Here is a 27037-nt window from a genome sequence, read left to right as displayed (position 1 = left end):
GTTTGTAGGGATTCACTCACAACAAGACAGGCTGGACGTGGACGCACCGCACAAGCCCTCCCCTTCCGGACTTCGGTCGCCCGACGCGAGCGCTCACCGAGGTGCTGATGTTTACGGCCATTAACTTCATTCCAACTAAACGCCAGCCACACACAGAGCATCCAACCTGAACTCGAAAAGCCTCAGTTAGGAAAATCAGAGTTCAATTCCATCATCTTTCACAGAAAGACAACACGATGTTCCTGAACGCTGCTGTCTGGGAGGCCCAGCAACGGGGGGGGGGGCATCCCCCATTTATAAACCAGGGCGGCCGTTGCTCTGCCACACGCACACACGCACGCGCGTGCTGGGATCAATCCATCCCCGTCCACACCGACGAGTGAAGACCGCGTTCACCCAGCCCCGAGCGCTACTCGTTCTTTCCGTCCACAGCACGGCTATTGGAGACCCTCCTAACAGTGAAGACGACATGGTTCACATGCCTTTCTGTAAAAAACAAACCGATGTTTCCACGTCTCCAGCCTCCAAACACACACACACACACACACACACACACACAATACTGCCTGCATCCTGTTTTCTACTAGTTCAATTCAACAAGAGTCCTTAAAACGTTCAGAGCTTGCAAGGGCTCCCCACTGGGCCCAGGGCAAGGTGCCACCTCCTTAGTGCACCCGAGGCCCTTCCCAGGGGTCTGAGTGACATTTTCAGCCATGGCCAGTTCACAAATACCCAACGGGTAGTTTATTTCTCAATCTTTTGGGGTCCCAGATCCCTCTGAGTACTGATGAAAGCTGCGGGTCCTTCCTTACAAAGAAATTAAGTCTGCATATGCACACAAGATTTTACAAACAACAATTTCAGGGAACTGGAAGGAACCTCTGAAACTCAACCCTCGACTTCTCGAGATGATGGAGTCCTGGCCGTCGCCTAAAGCCCGCGTCAAATGTCAGCTGCTCTGTGAGGTCTTCTCCCAGATGCTTCCTCCGCCCCCGGGAGGGACCGGCTTCCTGCCCTGTGCGCCCACCCCTGCCCCAGCCCGTGCCACTCCCTATGCCGGGCGGTTGTTTCCATAATCCCCTCAACCAGACCCTAAGGGCTTCACGTGTCGGGCATCACTGCCCCAGCACCCAGCCCGGGTCCAAGCACTGAACAATGCAGCTTTAGAAATGTGTTTTCCAAAAACAGACCATTGTCTGTAACAATTAGAAGCGATATGTTACATGTGCTCATTCCTTCAGCAAACACTGACTTAATTTCCTTTATAAATTCAAAGACAAAGAATAATCACAGGGCTAACTGGATTTTCACATTTCCTTTCCCGAAAGCGTCACAAATCTTTGCCCGGCAACGGCAGTTAAGTGTTGTTTTTTTCCAATTTCCCCAACTCAAGGAAGAATACAAATATAACCCTGTTTAGAGAAAGAAGAGGCATGATGATGGGTATGGACCGCAAGGCCTGGCTCCCGGATCAGACGCTCGGTGGGAACACTAGTCACAAAATGAAAAACACCCCAAAGAAGAAGTTGTGCTTTTCCTGGCTGTACAAAGGCAAACACCTTATGGTTTAGGGGAGTTAATAGGCTCCAAAAGGAGCACAATCCTTGGCTGTTCGTAACCAGAAAGGGCACTGTAACACGGCAAGAGATAGAACCGTGTCCAGGGAGCTAATAAAATTTCCACCGCGCCAGACACGCCCGAGAACTAGCCGCTTTTATCGGAGAACCGGTTCGCACGGCTGAAAAGCAAGGAGGCGAAACCCTTGCAGAGACCTGCAACAGCAGGATCCCGGTGTGAGGGCTGCGCGGAGACTGGGCCAGGCGCCCCCGTGGTGGGTGCGCAGGGTCGATCGAGGGAAGTACGCACACGTGGAAAGCCACACACGGGCCCGGGTGACACACAATCCGGAAAGATCCCCTTTTCTCTTTCATTGCCGCGGACAACAGTTACCCTGCACATCTGGATCGTTCATCATATGCTCCTGCAAACCATCCAGGACTCTCTGAATCTCGCTCCTAGCCACACAGCTCCGGTGCACGGCCTCGGGTGTGCCGCCACCTTCCTCCTGCGGGCCAGCCTCGCTCAGGAGCAGCTCGAAGTCCTTGCTTATGTCAGGGAGAGGAGTTCGCCAAGAAAGGAAATTATTGAAAACGTCCTCAGGACTCCCCGGGTGGGCACAGGAGTCTGGTCCAGGATGGCTGGTTGACGGGGAGGTCGTTAACACTGGGGAGCTTCGTGGCCTCGGGGGGAAGCCTGGTCAGCTCGGCTCCAGCCAAGACAAGAGTCTTCCGATGGGTTCTCCACCAGGCCACTGGAGGAGCTACTGACGCACGGGAAATTGCTGGTGTCCGTGGATGTGCCTTCCATGGGTAGAGCTGGCTCTGCCTGGCCCGGCTTTGTGGAACTAGTTTAAATTGAGGGAAGCAAATTTTTAGCACCGTGTAACAGACCGGAAGTAAAATGGGAAAACATCAGATCCCCATCCTTGCGAGGCCGGTCCTCCTCTCTACCTGGCTACCCAACCTCCCGTGTCTTCCGGTGCCGGATGTTAATAACCTCACAGAGGATAAGAGGTCCAATCAGTGCCCTCTGCCCCACTGGGAGGATTACAAGCACTGAAAATGCCACAGGAAGGTTCACCCCATCCCTCCATTACGTGCAAGCGGTGCATTAGCCCTGGCTTCGGCGGGCACCCCTTCCGTGGCGAGATTTCATGCACTCACTGCTCGTCAGTACCTCCACCAGGGGGCAGGCATTAGAAAATAAAAGGTGCTAGAGCTGCTAAGAACTGGCTATTTGTGAACCGCTTGGAAAGTCTTGATGAGGAAGATGCGGCACACAGGGCCTGACCTTCAGCAAGAACTCAATGAATTTTGGTGGAGAAAGATGGAGAGAAGGATGCACCAATCTTACGAAGCATCCGTGCCATCCGAGATGTGAATCACCTCCTCTCACACTGCTGAGGAGGAATATTCGCAATGGAGAGATGCTTGTAAAACTACCTCGAATGGCCTGCTTAGTACATACCCATCGTCTTCTGAGGAAACAGGAAAAAACCCGCGATCAATCACTAGAACTTACTAGAAGAACAGTGTGGGCCTACTAACGGTGAGTCAGGAATGTCACCATCAAGTGCATGAAAAATCCTACGGCACAAAATTCTATTAGGGAGACTTCACATTTTCCCTGTGTAAATTATCCAAAGAACTTCATTAATCAAAAAGTAAGAGAAAATTTTCTTTATAGGTTATTTAATCACGACTCTGAATGAATATTTTATCTAAATTTAGGAGACACAGTAGCTTCATTATTTATAACCCAGTAGTCATGTTTCAAAATCATTATTGCAATTACTTTTTGCTTCTTTACATAATTAAAGCTCTAATATTCCATCTTGCCCAGAAGGTCACTGTTACTAAAACTCCAGACAAGATAATTGCTAGAATTTTAGGTGGATGCTTGAGGTGAAGCCGGGATCCTGATAATTATCCCAGCCGAAACTTACCAGGCTGAGGACATGTTACCATGGCTGCCTGCACCCGGTGACCCGGAGGTGAAATCCGAGTCCGAATCCGGAGCCGGTGGTCGGATGCTCAGGGTGCCATCTTCTCGAATATAAAGGCCAGCCCTGGAGGGGTTGGCAAAGGTGAAGATGAAGGGGCCCAGGGACTCGAAGGCAGCCTGGCGCACCTGAAGCCAGGGAAGAAGGGCGCGGCGGACGCGGTGTCGGCCAGGTCTGATCCCAGGCTGAACAGGTGGCTGATCACCAGACAACTCACCGTCCGCCACATTACGTCTAAGCAGATGTATTGCTTTCTAAGGCAGTCCCTAGGTTCCAAATAAACTATTTTTCAACAGAAAATCAGGAAAAATTTAGTGCCATCATGTAGTTTGTATGCTTCCAGAATATTAATTCTACATCAAATAATTCCAGACTTTGTAAAGCATCTGAACAGACCTTATTAATCATTACGGGCATGTTTATGATCATAACAGAAAAGGTAACAATGCAGTTACAGCTCTCTCCGTCTCATGTCTCATTTCTGTGATATTCGTTTGCTATGAATGCCGAGGTGTGCGCCACTTTCTTACTGCACACCAGGCTTCTGAGATTTTAGGTGCCCTAATAATCCTCACAAAGTCTAAATACGCCAATCCGTTACTGAAAAGACACAGTACACGGTGCCAAGTCCAAAGCCACACCGAGGCCGGCCAGTGGCCGCACTCACCCATCGACAAGGGTCGCTGATCAGTGTGATAAAGAGCGGCGAGAGCCTGGCCCGGCGGCCCTCGGGGGACGTGTTGCGGGACACGGCCACGAAGCACTCCGCACAGGCTTTCCTCATCCCCCACGCGTTGTCCGAGCAGAGCTCAAAAAACTTCGGGAGCTACCGAAGCAAACAAAACCATGCCACTCAGACTTGGTCACCCGAAGGAAGGGCAGACCTGTTTCAATGATGTAGTTATGGCAGAGCCGTAAGTTAATGACACAAAAGGGACCTAGATACGAGTCCAAAAGGAATCGTCTGAAACAAACAGAAATTAGGATAAGTAACTTCCTTTACCTCTTAATCCTAGTAAATGACTTCGTTCAATTCAACAGGATAATACAGAAAACCTCCCCCAAGGCTGAATGACTGATACGCATTCTGTGAACTGTAGAGAAGAACTGTGAATGACTTTGAAATTGTGGCTTCCCCAGCTAGCGGCCCCACCCAGGCACCTCGGTCTTTGGCTGGCGCACTTAGTGGAAGAAGGCAGACTGTTAAAACCTGATGGTACCACAAATAGCTCCAGGCCACGGAACGCAACCTGTGTGCAGTGGAACGCAGTGGATGGCCATCGCCCTGGATATACACGGTTGTGGGTCCATTTACAAGTTCACGTCGGTCCTCCTCGGTGTGACCGTAAACGTGCGGCGCTTCAGTTAAACTAGCTGTATTCCAGCCACGCAGGCAGTACGCCCTGTCACGTAAGAGTGGCAAGTGCTTACTTAGCACAGTTCTCTGGGGGCCTGGTACTGGGTGGGCAGTGGAGGAGCAAAGGTGAACGTGATGGAGTGAAGGTCCCCGTCAGCAACACGGCAATGAGGCGTGGCGGGGGGGACATGCAAGTACTCCGAACAGAACGCCATGGAATGCTGAGAAGGGAGAAATCAGCTCTCTCTGACCCAGCGGGTAGGTGAGTCCAGGCAGGGAAGGAACTTGACAGAGGCAAATGCACACACAAGCTGGGTGTGAAGTGTGAGCAGGGTCCCCCCGCCAGGCAGGGAAGCCTCTGGAAGGAGACGGGCAGTAATGAGCGGGGCAGGGAGGTGCATGAGAGCAGAGAGCTGCAAGGCCCTGAAGAGCCCCCAGCTGCCTGGTGACGTGGTTCTCCAGACTGCCGTGCTGAGAGTCACCAGGGACTTCAGCGAAAATACAGACCCCGGCCGTGTCCCCTTTCGCCCTCCCTGCGATTCAGATGCACGACCGAAGGTCAGGGTGGCGTTCAGACCCGAGGGAGGCGACTGGAGGTGAGGCAGGAAAGGTACTCGTGAAGGGAACTGAGGGGTCAACAAGGGTCTGGATTTTAATCTGTAAACCAAGAAAACAATCCCACGGGTTCTGAAACCCAGGAGCAGTGTTCTAGAAAGAGCAGTCGAGAAGGGACAGAGAGTGGCTTAGACAGTGAGAGGAGACCGGGGGAAAGTGACCGGTGAGGAAGCGACAGCAGAAGAGTCCCCAGGAAAGAGGACGGGGGCTGCTCCCACTCCATCCCACACACCAGCTGCCTGAGGCTTAGAAGACATGTTAGCTTCAGGAGTCAAGAAACCGGAAACGGATGGATGCAAAACTGAGCTGCCATTCCAAAGTAACAGACTCATAAATACAAAACTTCACCACTAATTTCAAAAGTGCCCTAAGAAGTGCATCAGCAAGTACAGTTGGCAAAACGTCACATACCAAAAATTTCTCAGTGGCTTCTTGTCCGACAGCATGACAAACATCACCAAAATTTGTGGCACATACCTTAAAAAGGCAAAAGGCATACTCATTATTCTCAGATTTCCTTTTGTCTCAACAAATTGTGAAAACTAACAAGCAGGAGCCTTGAGAGCAACGACTCCTCTGGTCGGGCAGTGAACCAGCACTTCCCGAGCCCGGTGCCTCCACTGCACTGGAAGCAGAAGATTTACAGTAGAGCACCACACGCTAGGACGCTGTGGCTCCTAATCATCTCAATACATAATGCTTTTGCGTAGCACTAGAGCAAAGCAGACCCTTAAGGTTCTCTGCACGGTAAGTGAGACCTAGCTCCTTGCCTCTGCATCACGAGGGGAGACCACAGGGAAGGTGGGCAGCTGCACAGCAAGGCGGACGGTCAGGCTGCTCAGGGAGGGGGCTGGCAATGGTCTTCAGAAGGAAGAATATGACAACCGAGTGACGAGCGATAAACGGGGAGGGCAGTGCAGGGGGTGCAGTTGGAAGGTACAGCAAACATGCGAGGGTCCTGGAGCCAGTCAGCCCCAGTGACGAAAGGCCTTGCACGCCTGGGCCCCGGCATCAAAGCACAAGCCAGCAATGTCTCTTCCTCCTGCGCCTGAGAGGGTTACCCTCACGGAGCCGAAACCCTACGTCTCCACAGATGCCCGGATGGCAGGGAAAACTGGCAACAGTGTTCACTGTTTTCCTTACACAGTTCACAGTGGCCACGTTTTTCATCCGGACTGTGTCTACTGAGGAAGTCCAGGCACTTTAAAGGAATCAATTTTGAATCTTTTTTAACTTTTTGAATTTTTCAAGTTTTGAAACTGTACGTTCCCACCTTCCGAACTTGAAAGAGCTTCCCATCACCACACAGCTCACAGAACCGAGGGAGCTGCAGGCGTTCAACTGTGCACTTGCTCAGCACTGACGCCAGCTTGCAGATTATCTACAAATAACAAGAAAACTTGGGTCACGTGGAATACCAAAGCATCAATGTCCCACGTATCACTAACTGGATTCCGAAAGCTAATCTTAAAAATATTGCCAAAATACCCAAGAGGTCAGAACAGAGAACACCTTCTTTTGCATTTTGTCAAGTTATAGCAATAGAAGGCCAACAGTTTTCAAGTTTTACTCAGATATGGTTTGTCTAAAGCTGAAGAGCTACCATTTGCCAGGTGCCAGCCATGTGCCTGACACGTGAATGAACAATTTACGTGCATTACCTCTTTCACGTTCCTCAAACCCTATGACATGAGTATCATTTATCTTCATTTTTCCAGATAAGGAAACTAACGCTCAAAGAGGTTCAGTCATGTTACCAAAACCAAAGAGTAGTGAGGTGGGACATACAGTAACAGCTGGACAAAGCATAAAAGACGGCTCACAGGCGATCACTGAAGACTAACCAAACACTGGTGGGGACTCAAGGGAAGCAGACCCTTGAGAGGGGAAACCACACTGGGTACAACATGCACTGCTTGCTGCTGCCTTTCTGCCTGGGGCATCCTTCGTTCTGTACAGCCATGCAGGGTAGCTGGACTTCCAAGTAAAAGCTACCATTTTACTGGCTTGAGAAGTCAGAGGACAGAGACAGAGGTGGCCAGGGAGGCTGGAAAGTGAGGGTAGAAATCCTGGGAGGGAGGGAAGGATGGAGGGAGGGAGCTAAAGAAGGGAGAGCCCCCACCTCCGATTAAATCCTACTCTTATCCTTGGCTGATCTCAGCACCACGTGGGCACAGGGGAGATGGTGAGTTTCACAGGGCAAAGCAATAGCTTGAAGGCAGAAGGAGCTGTGTGGTTTCAGCTGCTGAGAACTGCAAAGGAAACAGAACCTGAACTGTTTGCTAGAACAAAGTCAACACTCTTCAGAGGAAAAACACAGAATCCAGAGTTTCTGCAATGTTTCAGCGAGAAGATATATTAGTCACAGACGTGAGAACAAATGGGAAAATGTGACTTATATTCAAGAAAAATCTCAATCAGTAGAAACAAATCCACAGAAGATCCAGATGTTAGAATTAGCGGACTTTAAAAGGACTTTAAAGAGCTATTATAAATATGTTCAAGAACTAAAAGGAAAATAGAGTCATAACAAATGAACAGATAGGAAATCTCACCAAAGAAATGGAAACTATAAAAAACAATCAAGACTTCTGGTAATAACACAGTAGCTTGGTCAGACCTATGCTCTTACAGATAACAATTACAGAATCTTGAAAAAAACATAAAAAAACAATCATTTAAGAGTACTGGAGAGCAACCAAAAGGCAGAAACTGGAGCGGAGGCTGTCCTTAAAAGATGAACTGCAACAGAAGAAAGTTGCAAGTAAGGTCCAAAATCTGTGTCTATATTTTGCTGAGATCTTTGGCTGCTGCTAAACTACACATATATGGGGAGACCCCAGGGACCCAGCAGAAAAGCAGCAGCCAGAAACTAAACAAACTGAGCAGAGGCGTCAGCTGCTGCTCACCACAAAGGAGACAGCTGGGAGTTGGACATCAGACAAGATTACTGCCTGCTATGTAAAAAATCACTTTAGAGAAATAAAACAGAATCCAGAATCTCTGTAGTGTATCATTTTTTTTTTGGTACATATTTTTTTTTAAATTAATTTATTTATTTATTTATTTTTTTTGGCTATGTTGGGTCTTCGCTTCTGTGCGAGGGCTTTCTCTAGTTGTGGCAAGTGGGGACCACTCTTCATCGCGGTGCGCGGGCCTCTCACTATCGCAGCCTCTCTTGTTGCGGAGCACAGGCTCCAGACGCACAGGCTCAGTAGTTGTGGCTCATGGGCCCAGTCGCTCCGCGGCATGGGGGATCTTCCCAGACCAGGGCTCGAACCCGTGTCCCCTGCATTGGCAGGCGGATTCTCAACCACTGCGCCACCAGGGAAGCCCCTGTAGTGTATCATTTTTAATGTCCAGTATTCAATTAAAAATAACTATGTATTAACAGGAAAAAGTGACCCATAATAAAGAAAAAAGCAATCAACGGAAATCAACACCAAGATGGTCCAAATGTTGCAACCACCAGACAATCACTTTCAAGGAGCTTTTATAAATACATTCAGGGATGAGAAGAAAATACAAGCATAAAGAACATACAGGGAATCTCTACATCATAGAGATATATAAACTTTAAAAAAAGGTCAAAATGGGGACTTCCCTGGTGGTCCAGTGGTTAAGAATCCGCCTTCCAATCCAGGGGATGCAGGTTCGATCCCTGGTCAGGGAACTACGATCCCACGTGCCGTGGGGCAACTAAGCCCACACGCCGCAACTGCTGAACCCATGCGCTCTGGAACCCGTGCGCCACAACTAGAGAATCTGTGCGCCACAACGAAAGATCCCACCTGCCACAATGAAAGATCCCGTGTGCCGCAACTAAGACCCAATGTAGCCACAAATAAATAAATAAATAAATAAATAAATAAATAAATAAATAATTTTTTTAAAAGGTCAAAATGGAAACTCTAGAGCTGAAAACCACAATAACTGAAATAAAAAATTTAATGGATAGGGCTAATAGCAGATTGGAGATGACAAAAAGAGTCATCGAACTTAAAAATAGATCAATGAAGATCACTAAATCTGAACATCAGAGACAAAAATTACCTAAAAAACAAAACAAACAAACAAAAACAGAACCTCAAAGACCTATTGTTGGGACAATATCAAGGGTCCCAACTTTATAAGGCCCGGACTGAAAGGAGAAAGAGAGAAAAAAAGCACCTAAAGGAACAATAGCCAAAAACTGCCCAAATTAAGTGAAGGGCATCAGTACACATATCCAAGGAGTTTAATGAACGCAAAGCAGGATAAGCATTCACTCTGCAAAGATAAGGAGAAAAATCTCAAGAGCAGAGAGAGAAAAAAGGATATTTTCTACACAGGAGTACGATATGAATGACAGCTGACTTCCCCAGGAGACAAGAGGATGATATCTTTAAAGTGCTGCAAGGAAAAACAAAAACAAACCTCAATTCTATATCCAGTAAAACTATCATTCAAAAATGAAGGCAAAATAAAGACATTTTCCGATTAAAACTGGGAGATTTCATCAGCAGCCAACCAAATTAAAAAAAAGTATTAAAGGAAGTTCTTCAGGCTGCAGGGAAATGATACCAGATGGAAACTCAGACCTAGGAAAGGAAGCAAGAGCACCAAAAATGGTAAAAATGTGGGTATAAAGGGCTATGCATTTTTTCTCTTTTCTTACTTTCTCCCAGAGATAGAATTGTTCAAATCTAAAATTATAATACCTCATTACCAGGATCATCATGTAATGTACATGTCATAATGTATATGACAACCACAGCACGGGGCGGGGGGGGGGGTGAGGGGAACTATGATGTTGCAAGGTCCTACATTTTTGAAAATCCTCAACAGAGAAATTAAAGTGCAGTATACAAAAATATCCAATTAGCCTGAGAATAGGCAGGAAATAACAGAAGAACAAATGACACAAATGGAAAAACAAATAACAAAATGGCAGAATTAAATTCAAATATATCAATAATTACATTAAACATAAATGGAATAAACACTCCAAGTAAAAGGCAGAAACTATCAGACTGGCTATAAAAGGAAGACCAAACTCTATGCTAATGAAAGCAGGAGCATTTTAAATGTAAAGACATATAAGGTTTTGAGTAAAGAGATGTAAACAAATATACTATGATGGGCAGTAAGCATAAGAATGCTGGAGTGGTTATAGTAATATCACAGTGGACTACAAGATACAGATTGCTACCAGTGATAAAGAAAGTCACTTCTTAGTAAAAGAGTCAATACATCACAAAGATATAAACCTTAAATGTGTAGCTTTAAACCCTTAAAGTAGACAAGAAGGTAGGCTGAAAAATATTAAGCTTCCTCCTTAAGAAACTGGAAAACTACAAGCAAATTGAACTCAAGTAAGTAGAAGGAAGGAAATAATAAACAGTAGAAATTACCAGTATCATAAATGAAAGGGATAAAACTACAGATCTTCCAGGCATTAAAGGGGTAAGGGAATATTGTAAGCAACTTTATCCCAACAACTTGATAAATTAACAACTTAGATGAAATTAATAAATTCCCTAAAATATACAACTTACCCAATAACCCAGGTGAAATAGCAAGTCTGAATAGCCCATATCAGTGTTGAATCTGTTATCAAAAACCACCTCACAAAGAAAACTCTAGAACCAGAGGTTTTACTGCTGAATTCTAACAGATATTTAAGGGAAAAATAACACCAATCTTAAACAAAATCTTTCAGAAAATAGAAGAGCAGGGAATACTTCCCAACTCATTTTTTGAAGCCAGAAAAATCCTGATTCTAAAACCTGACAAAAACATAACAGGAAAAGAAAATTGCTTACAATAGTCCGCTTGAACATAGATGTGAAAATCTCAACAACATGTCAGCAAATAATGGAAAAGGGAACGCTCTTCACAGTAGAATGACAGCTGGAATCATCAGTGGACACTAATACCAGTGGGTGAAAGTTTGATGAACAGCAAACTTGTGTAGCTGCAAAGTAACTCCCCTTATTATGTCCAGAGGGGAAAAGCAGAGAAACTTGGCAGACAACACCTCTGTCTAAGTCACCAGAGTTAACATCATCAATATCAGGACGAACTGAAGTCCTGGGCCTCCTAACGTGACACATAAGGACACAACATTACTTCAAGGGCATCCCGCCAGAAATGCAGAGCCTGAATCTAGTCATGAGGAAACATAGGACAAACCTAAATTGGGAGACGTTCCACCAAAGCAACTGGCCTGTCCTCTTCCAACATGTTAATGTTAACAAAATTCAGAGAAAGACTCAAGATCTGCCCCAGGTTCAAGGAGACAGAGGAGATGTGACAATTCAGTGCAATGTGTGATCCTGGACAAACGACAATATTTGAACATGAACCATGGATGAGATATTAGTATTGTATCAGGGTTAAAATTCCTGATTTTGATCAGTGTACTATGGTTGTTTAGGAGAGAATTTCCTTGTTTTTAAAAAGGAAATATGCACTGAAGTGTTTAGGAGTAAAGGGGCACAATGTCTCCAATTTACTCTCAAATGGCTCAGAAAAATACACACACATATGTGTATGTATATATCTGTGTGTGTGCGCAGATGTGTAAAGAGAGAGGATGTGATTAAACAAACAGAGGTAAGTATAAACCACTGGAGAAGTGGGATAAAGTGTGTACAGGAGTTCACTCCTGCAACTTTTCTACAAGTTTGAAATTAAGACAGAATGAAAAATTACCCCCAAAAATGTTTAAAGAACTCTCCCATCCCCCCTCCAAAAAAAAGAAAAAGGGAAGAAGAAAGGAAAGAAGGAAGGACTTCCCATCCCTGAGGTCTGCTCTGCCCACTGCACTGCACTGCCTTTTTTTTTTTTTTTTTTAAACAGCAGAGCAAGCTCCTGGTTAGCAGTTCACCCACTATTGTACTTGGAATCTGCACATAGCAGACAAGAGGGAAAAGAGAAGCAACTGGGGTGGGGGAAGAGGAAACCTATCCCCACAATACAAATGAGGAAAAGGCTGTGTCTTCCGGATTTAGAAGACACATATTTCTGATCTGATTCTCGGCAGAACTGCACAGAGTGACTGCCACATAAATGAGCCGCGAGGCTTCGTATCCAGGGTAACGGGCAACTAAAGAGGGCCCGGCATCTCCATCCACCCTCTCCATCTGCCACGCCCACACGACCTTATTACTACCCGTGTGCAACAAATCCAGAATCGTTAAAAAGTCAGCACGCCGAGTGACAAGAAATGACATTCCCATGGCCCTGGGAACCACTTGTATGCAATGCCGATCTTCGCTCGGTTGCCGGGAGCCAACTATTCTTTATAGCACACAACCACAACATTCTTTTTAAATAAATGCACAAATAAAAATGAGCTCAAAACTAGGAATGACAACAAAAAATGAGGAAGCCTTAATGTGAAAACGTGTCGTGAGAGAAAAATAGGTTTCTGACAATTAGTTATAATCTCAGAATGCTAATGGCCTTCCTGCAAGCAAGAGGAATTATAATTGGTCTCCGGTGGCCTGTTTATGCTGTCTAGATATAATTACAGGATACAGAGCTTCCAGGTTTTACCAATTCATTCATTCAACAACTAACATTTATTTAGTTCTGACTCTGGGCCTGGCACTGTGCTGGGTGCCGAGGGCAGAAAGACACCTGTTGTTTAAGAAGCGCACTACTTTGAAGGAGAAATAAACAAACAAATGAAGTTCGCAGTTCGATTGCTAAATGACAGAAGACAGATATGAACCAAGCCTCCGGGATGCGTGAAGGAGGGAGTCGCTAACGTCGCCTGGCATATTAGACAGACTTCACAGAACAAACCGCATTTATCTGAGAAACCAGGACATAAGAAACCAACACATAATACACATAACCTGCACTGCATAACTCAATTTTACAATGCCCAGGACATGTCCAGTTGGCTAGCTCCGATTCTCTCAATCATGTATACGCTAGGGCTGCTGGCATCAGAATCGACTGACTGTAACTTCCAAAGGGAACGCAAAGGCTAACGAATAGATGCACATTTTGTCTACAGACGCATGCCGTTTCCTCGGAGCAAGGAGCAACTCCTTCAAAACGGCACTGTTCCGAGAGTGTGTGCTTATGGACATATGGACGTAGCAACATTCACACCATATGGCTGCAAAGCAAGCCCAAAATACAAGGGCATCGGAGCAGCGCAATTTGCTTCTTTTCTCACCTGTCACCTCCTCACACATACATGTTGGTAGCCACAGTGTTTGGGGTGTCACTCAGACCAGCTAAATGAAAGCGCTGTCCTCCTGGGGAAGCTCTGCCAATCCCACACGTGGCCTCTGCCCCTTGAAGAATGAAATCCACTCCCTATCGTACTGTCATTTCCGAGCTGAAAAGAGAACAGCACCCTCCGTACGCCAGGACTCTGGGGGCCCAAGAAGTGAGACCCCCTCCAAGACTCCTTGACCTCCAGGAAATAAGGAAAGACAGAACAGCTTCTGGGTCTGACCCAAGCACACACGGGCCAGGCAAGGAGCCCCAACTCCTGCTTCCTTTGGGGCCCTAAGGGAGGAGAAGTGGCAATCTTCCAGAAGTACCCTGAAACGCAGATGTGCCTCTACCTGGGGAGGGTTCAAGACCATTTCTGTTCTTTGCAGCCGCATTTACAAGCTTGCACATTTCAAGTAATGAAATCGGCAACCCACTTTGAATAAAAAGTACAATTTATGTGAACTAATTTGTTCTGCAAGTGAAATGTGAAGAGAGCTTTTTGAAGACTTGTTATATTTTCCAAATATTTTCACCAAAAGAAAAGAAGAATACTGCTGACAAGAATGGAGTGGTTGGAAACAAAACAAAATAAAAATCATGCAAAAACGCCTTTAAAATTATTTGTCATGGTATTTGGCAGTCTTTAGGGATAAGATATTTGGTTGTCAGTTGTAGCTTTGGAAACTAGCCTAACCAACTTTCAAATGAAAAAGAAGATCTAGTTGGCAAAGTTTACCGCTCAACTGCCAAATGTCCCAACTAAATGATATTATCCAGGTTCATTCTGCAAAATGAATTTAATTTCTCACAGGGAAACTTGAAATTTATCAAAGAACCCTGGAGAATTTGAATTTTAATAATCAATTATTCTTCAGTCTGATTCATCTTATAAACATATGGAATACGCAAAAAATTAAATTAGTTAAAAAAGCCAGACCTTTAACTCATAGTTGAGGACAACTTTTACATAAATGAAGAATAATGACCAAATGTTCTGATGCTGTATTACAAATTTTTAGCTCCATGGTGTATAATGTTTCCACTTTGAAAAAGAAAAGAATTCCTTTTTCGAACATCATTCTTTCTCAACCAAGAAAACAACTATATCTTATTGTACTCACAATTAAGGTTTAAGATTTTGTAAATCCTTATGTATTCTCCTAAAATGCTGGAACATTCCTGGAGCTGTTTAGTTCTGTGACGCCAACACAAAGGGCCGGGCAGTGCAGCAACCCCTGCCTCGGTCCCTGGGGAGGCAGCAGCAGCCACGGAACACAAGGTGGCCTTGGATGACCTTCCCCTGACCCACGAAGGAGAAGCCCGAGGACAAGCTGGGGTCTCGGTCTAAGGGCGGCACGTGAAGGCCAGCACTGGCTCGTCAACAGCTAGTTTGTGAACAAGGGTTCCAGAAGCAAGTAGAAAGTCCTTGCTTGTATAATCACTTCATAATGGGTACAGAATCCTACAAACCCAAGGATACCACAAAATTAACTACTAAAAGCAGAAGACATTCAGTACTTAACACTCTTCCTTTCGTCGTATACCTTTAACTGACAAGAGCACAGAGACTTGAACACAGCATTTCCCAAACTGCTGTAAAAGCGATGGGCACGGGCTTCCCTGGTGGCGCAGTGGTTGAGAATCTGCCTGCCAATGCAGGGGACACGGGTTCGAGCCCTGGTCTGGGAAGATCCCACATGCCGCGGAGCGACTAGGCCCGTGAGCCACAATTGCTGAGCCTGCGCGTCTGGAGCCTGTGCTCCGCAACAAGAGAGGCCAATAGTGAAAGGCCCGCGCACCGCGATGAAGAGTGGCCCCCACTTGCCACAACTAGAGAAAGCCCTCGCACAGAAACAAAGACCCAACACAGCCATAAATAAATAAATAAATAAAATTTTAAAAAAAAAAAAAAAAGCGATGGGCACATTCTTCAGATACTCTCTTATTTGCTGACATACCTAGTTTAGTCTCACCTTAACTTATAAAACAGACACACATGTCCATTAGATTTCTCTTTTTTAATTGTCCAAGTACCACCTAAAAGCATCTCCCATACCACACTCGGTTCCTTACTTTGGGAAACAGGGTCCATGACCCAAGCTGGCTCAAGGCTTTACCTAATAAATCTCAGCATCTTGCCCAGCAGAAGTCCATGCCAGCTGCCTCACCTCTGCCCGAATCACTCTGATTTCCCAAGCTTTGCCTTCCTGAAACAATTGGGTATAAGGATAATCACTTCCAGGACAAGCTTGGATCTGAACTGAGAACTTCCTCTGACGGAGGCCACACCACCAGCTGCCTTGTTTATGGGAACAGCGCTGCTCAGCACTGAACGCCCGTGACGCTTCCCGTCCCGCACACGCCGAGTTGTGGGACAGTCTGCCGAGCTCGGGGCTGTCGCTCCCCAACAGACTTACACTCCCGGCTTCTGCTCTGTACTCATCGTCACTGTCAGGGGCGGAGAGCGCCAGCAGGACTGGACACACTTTGCTTTCAGTATCGTGCTGGAAAATTAGATCTTGTTCCAGAAGAATCAACAGCGCCTCCTGACTCGATTTTCTACCCTGGAAGAGGCAAAAGGTGAAACACAGAATGAGCCGAAGTGCTTTCAGGATCAAGACCAAACTCCCTACAGTGAGAGCCAGGCCGGCCCTGCCTCCTTCCCCCGCCCCTGCCCGCCCCACCACACGGATCTTCTGGGCCTTGGGCCACTTCCTCCCCCAGGCCTTAGATGAGGCCGCCAACGGCACCGACTGTTCCTCTGCGCTCAGGCCACACAATCAGTTCCCCACTCGGGTCGGGTTCCCCATCTACACTCTGACGGCGTAACCAGGCTTGCGCTTTGCCTTCATAACGCCTACCCCAGATTTCTACACACACACACACACACACACACACACACACACACACACACACGCATTTTTCCTGTATGATGACACGTTGCTGTCTGTCTTCCCACCGCAGAGGGTGAACCTGGAGAGTGAGTACCACGCAGGCAGGGGGTGGGAAGATGCGGCGCTGTCCTCCCGACACTCTGTAAAGCACTGGCGGGGAGGACCTGCCCTACGAGGCAGGACACACGCACAAAGGGGCCAGAGACGGAAAGCTGGGGAGCTGCCTGCTCCTCACCGCCTGCACTGGGTGAGCGACCACCGGAGCTCGAGGGCTCCTAAGAGGCTAGAGAGAGAACGTTTTGGGGAAGTGAAGGCACAGGAAATTCCAATTTGTAGAGCAAGTAATGAGACTGGCAGCTCGTCGCAGTGATGGGGAGGCAGGAGAATAGCAACGGGACCCAGAAACGTGCAGGCAGAGTCGCAGGTGATGAGACAGGAACTGGTTATGAAGAGGCGAGCCTGGGAGACTGGAACCCCGGAGGCCTGCCAGCAGAAAAGTTTCTGAACAGGTGGTGTTGTTCTAAGCCACCCAGTTTGTGGTACTTTGTTCTGGCAGCCGCAGGAGACTAACACCGCAAGCAGGAAAAGGGGAGAGGACAGCGTGCTCATGAGCAGAGAGACGAACGCTGGGGAGAAGTCCCGGGCGACAGCATGGGGGCGGCGGGTGGATGGCGGAGTGCGAGCCTGAAGGGCCAGCGAGGCTGGAGTGGGAAAGGCTTCCAGGTCCCACTAAGACTTCTAGCAGCTACTCCGGCACCGTGGGAGCCCCAGGGTGGAAAAGCAGAGGAGCGACAAGATCGTCTTGGCCTCAGTGAAGGTGACAGTTTAGAAACCTCGAAGGGTTCTAAATGCTGAGAGCAGGCAAGGGGCTCCTGCGCAGCGACGCTTCCGGCTGTGACCAGGCATGGGCTTGGGGGCAGGGGACAGAGAGGAGAGGGGGTCCCTGCATGCATGTGGTCACAGAAAATCAAAGATGACTCGGGATCTTTGCCTCCAGGCACCAATAAATAAAACAGAGAAAATAAGACTGAAGGTAAAGAGAACAGGTCTGGGCGCTGGAGGAGTTGAACACTGCGGATCTGATGCAGTAGATCTCTAGGGAGAGCCAGCCACTGGGCTTTGGGGGAGAAGGTCAGCGACGCACCAACTCCGGAGGCCTGGCTGAGACGCGGCATCTGGTGTTCGCACGCACAGGGACCTCCCCAGGCCCAGGGGAGCAGACGAGACCCGGCACGGTGAGAGAAGAAGACCAGACAACAGCCTGAAGGGCGGGCGAGGACCAGGGCTGGTGATGGAGACTGGGGAAGACGCAGGCAGGGAGGGAAAAGGCGGGGGGACACTTCCGAGCCCAACAGGTGACACTGCAGTGGTGCGAACGCTGTGCCTGACCTGCGCTGTGCGATGATGGCCAGTGGGGCCTCCTGGGCAGGGGATCAGCCTCTTGGAGGCGCAATCTCTTCACCTGTAGGAGTGGGCAACGATAGTACCTATCTCACAGGTGGCTGTGGGGATGAAACGACCTCATATACATAAAGGACAGTGTCTGGGGCATATCGGGACGGAGCAACGTTAACTGCTGGGTGGGCGTCCAGGAAAGGCTTCTTCAAAACCACACAAGCAGCTGACAGTGGCAGACGGGCAAAAGCATCAAACAAAGGAAAAAGGAAGTCACTGGACAAATAAGGGGTGAAAAAAATAGAAATGCAACACCATAAAATAGTTCAAATGAGTGACCAAGAGCTCTCTGGATCAACGGGGATAGATCTTAAAAACGGGGGGAATAAAAGTAGGTGGCAGAAGGGAAAGTACAGCCTGATGTCACTTATGTAAGGTTTTAAAGCACCCCAAACAAGACACTCTCTTATTCAGGGCCACTTACACAGGCGGTGTGACTATAAAACCCGGCATAGAAGGGACACACCAAGCCAGGGTGGCAGGTTCCTACAGAAGAGGGAGAAGGGAGAATGGGATGGAGGAGGGGCCCAGTGCAGTTTTCACCATATCTGCAACCTATAAATAAAAATAAAAGGGTTTGAAGCAAAATTGCAAAATGTTAACATTTGTCAAATATGAGTGGTTAGGGATATGGGTGTTTATGACATAATCCTCCCATATGATTAAAATATTTTATGAAATTTTAAAAGTTAAAACTATTTTTGAAAAAACCCAAAACATCAGATTTCACAATGAGATTAGTTGAGTCCATGGCAAGATACCTCTCACTGGCTTCGGGACCACCAGCTGCAGTGCAGCGAGCTGACCCCTGAACGGGAGCCCACTCAGGGTCAAGGCCACAGTGCAGACACTTGGAAAAGGAGTGATGGTGCGCTCAGGGTCAAGGCCACGGGACACAAAGATGAGGGAGACTTAGGCATGGTTATAACTGAAAAAGAAAAGCCAGCGAGAGAGACTGGAAAATAAGCAAGCTATGAACAAGAGATGGAACCAAAGAGGGGAAGGAACACATCAGACTGGAGAAGGAGGTCGGACGGCCGTTCCCCTAAGACAGAAGGCAAGGAGCCCAGGACAGCTATGTTACCAAAGGGAGAGTTTACAGCCAGTGCAGTTCCAAATACCTACCAGCTACCAGACCCTTTGCTAGGTCACAGCGATAAATAAAGAAGACCCAGGTCCTAGCGTCAGGGGCTCAGAGTGTAGAATGGGAGAGAAACTATTGGTTACAATGTCCAGTAGACCTGGGCAATCCCAAAACATACACCAGATGAGCTTCATGAGCCCGGGCTCCCAACACACACAACCACGCTTCTCTGCACCTCGGCTTCCTCAGCTCTAAAACGAGGATGAACTCACCAGCATGCCCACTCTTCCCGAGGTGGTTAGGAAGAGGAAACAAGAGCATGGTACGTCACACGGCGAGAGCTCAAGAAATCGTAGCTGTTAACCATCGAGACAGTCATGGTGATAATACTGCTATCGTGCCCAATTTCGTGAATTTTATACCTCACAGGAGTCACTGCACGTTCAATGGTCATGAAAAGTACCTGATGGTGAACAGAGAAAGACAGCCTGTCCCGAAATGCAGGTGCTGGATGGGGCCTGGCACACCCACTGCCTCAAGCAGCAAAATCTTCGCCTTTGCCGAATTACGAATCCTAACTCATCGGGGACTTTCAGGCCGAGCAGCCCACACAGTGGATATGTGAAGGGTCGGCATCTGTCAGAGGGAGGTGGGGAGCGATGGGAGTAGAGAGGCGTTTGGAAGGAGCCGGGAGACCAGCAGGAGTGGAAGGAAAGGACTGCGCAGATGCCTGCGGTGTCCACGGCGGGATGGGGACGGGAGGCCCACGGAGGAGGCCGGGCTGTGCCTGAGGGCGTTAAAGAGTCTGGAGACTGTTCAGTAAGATGTGACTTCATCATATTTCTGTGTTTAAAGACGACGGGAAGGGCAGAGGGGGTGTCTCAAGAGGTTATGTGTTTGTTACAGAAACAAAGGAGACTTGGGTCTAACTAACTGTAGGAGATGAGAGAAGGAAGGATTTGGATGGTTCCCAGGTTGTGGCTCTGGGGAACTGAATAAAGTGGATGGTGGTTCCATTCATTGAGAGAGGGGATGAAGATTGAAGGCCTCTATTTTCTCTGGGAAGTAAAATGCAAGGTCACCGGCTAGGTGCAAGGCAGGGCGAGGTGAAGAGGCTTGATGAAAGTGGCAAAGGTCTAAAAGAGCTGCCAAGGATAATGTGAAAAGCAGCTGACGAGGGACAAGTAAAAGGATTGCCAGGCAGCACTGCAAGTCCAGCGGCGACTGGAACCCATAAACTTGCAATGGCCCCAATCAGTGCACGATGTGACTCCCCTACCAAGATGGGAACCCAGGACGGAGGGGGCCGGGTGGGCGGGAGCATGGTCCAAAGGAAAGAAATGGAGCGTGATGGTGGAGACGGCCAAAAGGGCAGGATGAGAGAGGGAGCGGCTGAGGAAGAACAGGAAGCAACAGCAGGGCACAGAGGGAGTCAGGGAGCCAGAGGTCTCCCGGGCAGGTGGGCTCAGGGTGGTGGGAAGTCAATGGTGAGAGAGTGGACGACATCTTCAGGACTTCAGAGAAGGCAGCTCTGGAGACCCCAGGAAAGGAGCGACCGAGGTACAGCAGAGCGGAGGGGGGCAGTGGAGGTGCGTGAACAGCAGAGGCCGACAGCGGGGAGAGCCCGCTCTTGGCCACGGACACGACTCCTCAGCAAACACAGGCTGCGTGTCAGGAACCACGCCAGAGCCTGGGACCAAAACCACGGCTCCTGCCTCCCTCCTCTGGGATCGAATGTAAGACAGCGATACACGACAGAGGCCAAGGACGTGTCAAGTCCCCCAACCCAGCATAACTTCATTTTTAAGAATGTATCCAAAGGAAGAAGAAAAGCCGACAGAAAAATAAAACTGCACCTTTTGTGAAGCTCACTGCATCTACGGGACACAAAAGCTGAAAGGAAGCTAAGCATTCAAAAAAATTAAAAATATGAAGATTATGAAGATGTGAACAACATCTATGACACACAGACGAGCTTCCTCGGGTAGAAAAATCTGTCCTACTCATCTCTTCATCCCCAGCACGAAGCGTCATGCTCAGCTCATAATGGACACTCAGAAGCTGTCTGAACAAATGAATGGATGGAGGAAACCGCATCACATTATGATTAGACCTATGTAGGAAAACATGTAAGCACCCGGAGAAGAAAATGCAAAAATAATCAAAATACTGATGACAGGACAGGGGAGGCAGGATGACTTCTTTCCTTATTTAAAACCATGCTTAATCCCATCACACTGTCTGACAGTCAAAAGTGAGTATTTGTTCTTTTAAGAATGCTTGGACCAAGGGAAAAATACAAGTCAAAATTGTAGACTTTCTTGGCAATGACAATAACAAAAACTTGGCATATCATAAAAAAATTAGTGGAAATCCATCCCCAGAATCAACTGACAGAAATGACACAAGGTTACTTGTTGCAACAATTTTAACGTGGCAAAGGGCAGACATGACCTAAGGTCTACGGATAAAGTACAGTGGAGTGCTCTGATGCTGGGAAAAGTAACGAGGACGCCTTCCCTCGCCTGTCATGGGCTAATCTCTGGGACACCAAGATAATGGGAAAAGCAAGGGACAGAGCACCAGGGACAGTATGCCACCTCACATCTGAGAAGGGAACAAGGCGGTACAGGATACAAGGACATACGTGTATTTGCTTAGAGTTATTTGTGCGTGTGTATTTTTTAAAAGCAAGAACAAACCAAAAGCTAATAAATGGCCATCCATAGGGGAGAGAGAGAATGGGGAGGGAGACAGGAGTAGAAATCAGATTTCTCTAAATGTACTTTCCTTTACAGTTCCGCCTTTAGAATCATGTAAAAACATTTTAAATAATTACAAGTCTAAATTAAATCAAAATGTAAAAGCTAAAGCAATTCTTAAAAATGAAAAATAAATGAAAACAAATGAGCCTGTGTATCAAGATGGCAGCTTAACCACAAAAAGAAGGGTTAATGCAAGTGACTTTAAAACACAGTAATATTAATATGACTGTGCATCTCTACTGGGAGATAGCCTAAAAGCAAAAAGAACTGCAAAGAAATCTTAAACTATATCCAGTAATCCTACCATGTTTTTAGTAATAATACTGGTATTTTTATTTTAGATACACACACATACACATCACACACACACACACATTAATACCATGAAGAAGGAAGATTTATACTGTGTAAAAAACAAACAAATAAAAAGATACAAATATAAAAATCAAGTAAGTAAAAGCCCTATAATCCTAAATTTGAGCTGGAAATATCAATATAAACTCATGAGGAATTTTTATTTTTTTAAGAAACTAAATTGCTCTGTCACTAGAAGCCATGACCACTCTTGCAGCAATGAGCATCCCTGGTACCCACATTCTGGTTTCTTATTATTATTTCCCTCATAAAGGAACCAGCGCTCCTTGGAGAAATAGCTGATTCCAGGTAAAGTGAGCTAGCAAAGTCTACTGGATCACATTAAGAAAATTCAGGAGCCAACTTGAAGGGTTACCTCTGGTCAAAACTAGGACAATTTGATTATTAAAAAGAACAAACACTACAGTGGCTTAAAACATATCTAATATGCTAAAATTCAGGAGTTCATAGTAGCACTCAAAATAAAACTTTAAAACCTAATTGGTAACCTTGTAGATTATTAGGATACCAACTGATTATTCTAGAAACCGGTAAATAAAGGGGAAATGTAAATCATTTAACCTGTCTCCCATAGACAGTTTTTCAGAGTTACCAAATAGCTGAGGGGGAAGTTCTTTATGGAAGAATTCCAGCTATTAAATTAAGAAAGAATGATGAGGGATTCCCTGGTGGCGCAGTGGTTAAGAATCCGCCTGCCAATGCAGGGGATACAGGTTCGAGCCCTGGTCTGGGAAGATCCCACATGCTCTGGAGCAACTAAGCCCACAACTACTGAGCCTGCGCTCAGAGCCCGTGAGCCACAACTACTAAGCCCGCGTGCCACAACTACTGAAGCCCACACGCTTAGAGCCTGTGCTCCGCAACAAAAGAAGCCACCGCAATGAAAAGCCCGCGCATCACCACAAAGGGTAGCCCCCGCTCACAGCAACTAGGGAAAGCCCGTGTGCAGCAACGAAGACCCAACACAGCTAAAAATAAATAAATAAATAAATTTATTTTAAAAAATGAAGAAGAAGGAATGATGTTGATAACAGACACACACTACTATATATAAAAAAGATAACCAACAAGGACCTACTGTATAGCACAGGGAAATACACTCAGCATTTTGTAGTAACCTATAAGAAAAAAGAATCTGAAAAAGAATATATCTACATATGTATGTATGTATGTATAACTGAATCACTTTGCTGTATACCTGAAACTAACACAACACTGTAAACCAACTATACATCAACAAAAAATAGAAAATAAAAGAAGGAATGACGGAATTAGAGCATCACAATTTTGCAACCTCTAACAAAATCCCAGATCTAGGTGATGATCACCAATGGTTGATCACAGATTGATGAGGAACTCTGTCGTAAACAGATAAGGCTGACAAAACCTAATCCAGTGACCACACTGCTTTCGTGCTTCCTGATTTGATGCAGCAGGAAAACACAGCAACACCTAAAAAGTGTTCTCACTATACGATACAAAAATCTGAGTCTGACTGAGCCTCTAGACTTCACCAGTTTGGAGGAAATGCTGGGAATAGAGGAACATCTCAGACAACACTGGAAATGCAATCAGCCGGATCCCAAATGTGGGAAATCCTATAGGACTAATGACCTAGTTTCCTCAACAAATACATAGCAGAGGAGGAAGAACTGTTACAAATTAAAGGGGATTTAAAAGACACATCAATCGAATGCAATGTGTAGACCTTGTGCGTATTCTGATTTGAACAGACTATCTGCAAAAAGCAGATTTATGACAAAACCGGGAAAATTTTAACAGTCACTAGATGTCAGATGATATTAAGGACCTACTGATAGTTTTTATACTTGTGATAATGGTACTGTCGTTATGGGGTTTTTTTAAGTGTCTGTATTTCTTAGGGAGCAATACTAAAGCATTTACAGTTGAAAGGTCTGGGAAATGCTTTTATCTGGGTTGGATTTATCTGGGTAAGATAAATGAAAAACGACTGGTCAAATGTTAATGACAGTTGGAGCTGGGTGGAGAGTACATGGGCATTCATTTTAATACTCTCGCCACGGCTAGGTGTGTTTGAAAATTTACATAATAAAAAGTGAAAAAAAAAGAAATATGATAATAAGAATGTGTGCCATCTACCTTCCTATGTGATTAAAGAAACTGGGCACAAAGAGACCTTTCGTTCTTGAGTCACTTAACTCTAAGCAGCTGTTTTCTGAATTATGAATATCAGCTAAAATAAGACGAAAGAGAATTTGCTACAAAGACCTTAAGGTTATAATTTTTCACACCTGGTTGTCTGGATCTGTGAGGCAGCGCACCACGATGGGTGCGAGACGTTCAGATAGCACCACTGGAAAATCGGATCTGTTTTCTTGGAGAAAAATGGCAACAGGAGGAATTTGTTCCAGCAGCTCAGCCCGCACTGTGGGCTCTGCAGCAATAAAAAAAGGAGACAAAGAATTATATAAGAAGAAGCCAAGCATCTTGTACAGTATATATTGATAGTTTCTAGCTTTTCTTACTAAAATACTTCATCAAGGAAATTAGACAAATGCAGTTTAAAAACCATTTCCCATTTAGAGTATTTATGCTACAGACAAGCTTAAAAAGCTGATAAGCTATACGGCAATATAAAAACATAAAAAGAAGAGAGAATGACAACTCTATTATAACAAGCCATATATAAGTCAAGGAGGGAGCAAGAGGTCTGCATGCCGGGCCAGCGTCCAAAACTCATTACAACTAATGGCATATATGTGAGACCTATGGGTTGTGCTGATTTAAATTCCAGCCAGAATGTATACATTATAAATAATTCTTTCATAAATGCACTCCCCCACAATCCACGCACCCCAATTATTTCTAAGGCAAAGCATTAAACAAAAGAGCGGCTCTAGCTCCAATATACCACATTAAATTTAACACAAATATATAATTGCTTCAGCACTGTAAATGGTGACTCATTTACAAAGAGAATCCATTTAAGGACTCAAAACATCCACTTGGGCCTTTTTAAAAGCATTGTGTCATACTCATATGAATATTTTAAACTAATATGGGAGCTATATGGAAGAGTTTATTTTTCTATTTTCGGTTAAAATGATCAAAATCCAAAGCAAGCCTAAGATTTTGGAAACTTTCTGAAGCTGTTCACCAGTCATCATAAATGCAGGGTGGGTAGGGGGTGCAGAGCAGCCATCAGTACTGGCAACCCCACTCATCACTCACGTTACTCATCTCGACTCTGTGTGTGTGTGTGTGTGTGTGTGTGTGTGTGTGTGTGTGTGTGTGTGTGTGTGTCTGTGTGTGTGTATCAGGTGGTGGGGGGGATGGACAATGTCTTAGTGTCTACCATAAGGCAGTGTGCTTTTCTTCCAAGACAGCAATCATGGAGAGGTATAAAGAGAAAGAAAAATCAAGATTAGCCCACAAAGATCACAGGTGGGGGAACTAATGACTGGGATTGTTCTAATCCAAAGGACTTCTTTTGATTTGGTATTTCTTAGCAATCAACAGTCTGGCAAAACTCACAAAATACAAAAGGCCTAACTGCCAGGGCAAACAGCATTCATAATCCTTAGTCATTCTAATTTTCTAAAAATAAGGATAATTTGATGCCAAATAAGATGCCCATTCTTCATGACAAAATCCATTCATGGGTAGACACTGCTTAACGTTTACCGATTAACAAACAGGTTTTATTTTAATCAGCTATCAAAGCTTATATACAATTTCTTGGAAATGTACAACTTAAAAATAAAAGTATACAATCCTTGTACAAACCTGCATCTTCTGACAATCTGACCACGATCTCCACTACCGTTATGAAGTCTTCTTCATTGTTACTGAAGTCCCGGAAGAGATCAAGCAGCCCTCTGGCAATAATCTGACTGTGGAAGCAAGAAAGGGTCCATACAGTTATGTGTGCTAATTCCGGCATGTGCTACGAGCAGGTAGTACAATCGTGGGGGAAAGGAAAGTCAGCCACCTCCGTCCAGAGGGAGAAGACACGGTCAAGGAACATCCAAAGGTGGTCAACATCCTGTAGGAAGGGGACCCATATCCTCCAGTCTGGCAGTCACTGGAGGTGGAAACTGTCCACCTGCACAAAAGAAAACCTTTTTCTCCTTTTCTGACTGATTCTTCAGGCCTAGATAGACTTGGAAAAGAGGTCCCATGACAGCGGGAGGGAATTAAGTGACCGATAAAATGCAGAAGGAAAAGGTCCAAAGGGACACCCGATGGCCATCTCAATCTCGAATGGCCTCTACCCTCTAGGTGTCAGTAGCAGCCCCCTGGCTGCCCCCTCCCCATGATGTGACAATCAAAAATGTCTCTATATATTGCCAAATGTCCACTGGGGGCAAAATCACCCCTGGTTGAGAACCACTGCATTAAAGGATGCTGGGCAAAAGGCATAGGGAACTCTCTGTACCATCTTTACAGCAATTCTGTAAATCTGAAGTTACTTCAAAATAAGGTTCAAAGACAAAACAAAACACAAAGACCAAAAAAAGCCACAATGGGGTAACACTACCCCCACTAGAAGAACTAAAATTATAATAACAATACCTAGTGCTGACAAAGATATGGAGCAACAGGAACTCACAGATTTTGCTTGTGGGAATGCAAAATAGCACAACTGTTATTTGGAATGCAAATTGTTATTTGGAAAACGATTTGGCAGCTTCTCAAAAAGTTAAATGTACACTTATCATTCAA

General features: G+C 45.9%; 1 protein-coding gene across 1 annotated transcript in view; it reads right to left on the bottom strand.

The window, feature by feature from the left end:
* LOC137778775 (serine/threonine-protein phosphatase 4 regulatory subunit 1-like) overlaps nucleotides 1-27037 on the bottom strand; it is a 78280-nt gene that overhangs the window by 22719 nt on the left and 28524 nt on the right. The window contains exons 3-12 of the mRNA XM_068566071.1: nucleotides 26099-26205; nucleotides 24604-24746; nucleotides 16175-16321; nucleotides 6808-6915; nucleotides 5946-6011; nucleotides 4230-4388; nucleotides 3525-3628; nucleotides 1951-2198; nucleotides 303-452; nucleotides 48-166 (exon numbers count right to left, since the gene is read on the bottom strand). Coding sequence (XP_068422172.1) covers nucleotides 48-166; nucleotides 303-452; nucleotides 1951-2198; nucleotides 3525-3628; nucleotides 4230-4388; nucleotides 5946-6011; nucleotides 6808-6915; nucleotides 16175-16321; nucleotides 24604-24746; nucleotides 26099-26205 — 1351 coding nt within the window. The remainder of the gene's footprint in view (nucleotides 1-47; nucleotides 167-302; nucleotides 453-1950; nucleotides 2199-3524; nucleotides 3629-4229; nucleotides 4389-5945; nucleotides 6012-6807; nucleotides 6916-16174; nucleotides 16322-24603; nucleotides 24747-26098; nucleotides 26206-27037) is intronic.

This window comes from Eschrichtius robustus, chromosome 16, assembly GCF_028021215.1.
Source record: "Eschrichtius robustus isolate mEscRob2 chromosome 16, mEscRob2.pri, whole genome shotgun sequence".
Classification (NCBI taxonomy): domain Eukaryota; kingdom Metazoa; phylum Chordata; class Mammalia; order Artiodactyla; family Eschrichtiidae; genus Eschrichtius; species Eschrichtius robustus.
This window is presented reverse-complemented; position numbering and strand designations above follow the sequence as displayed.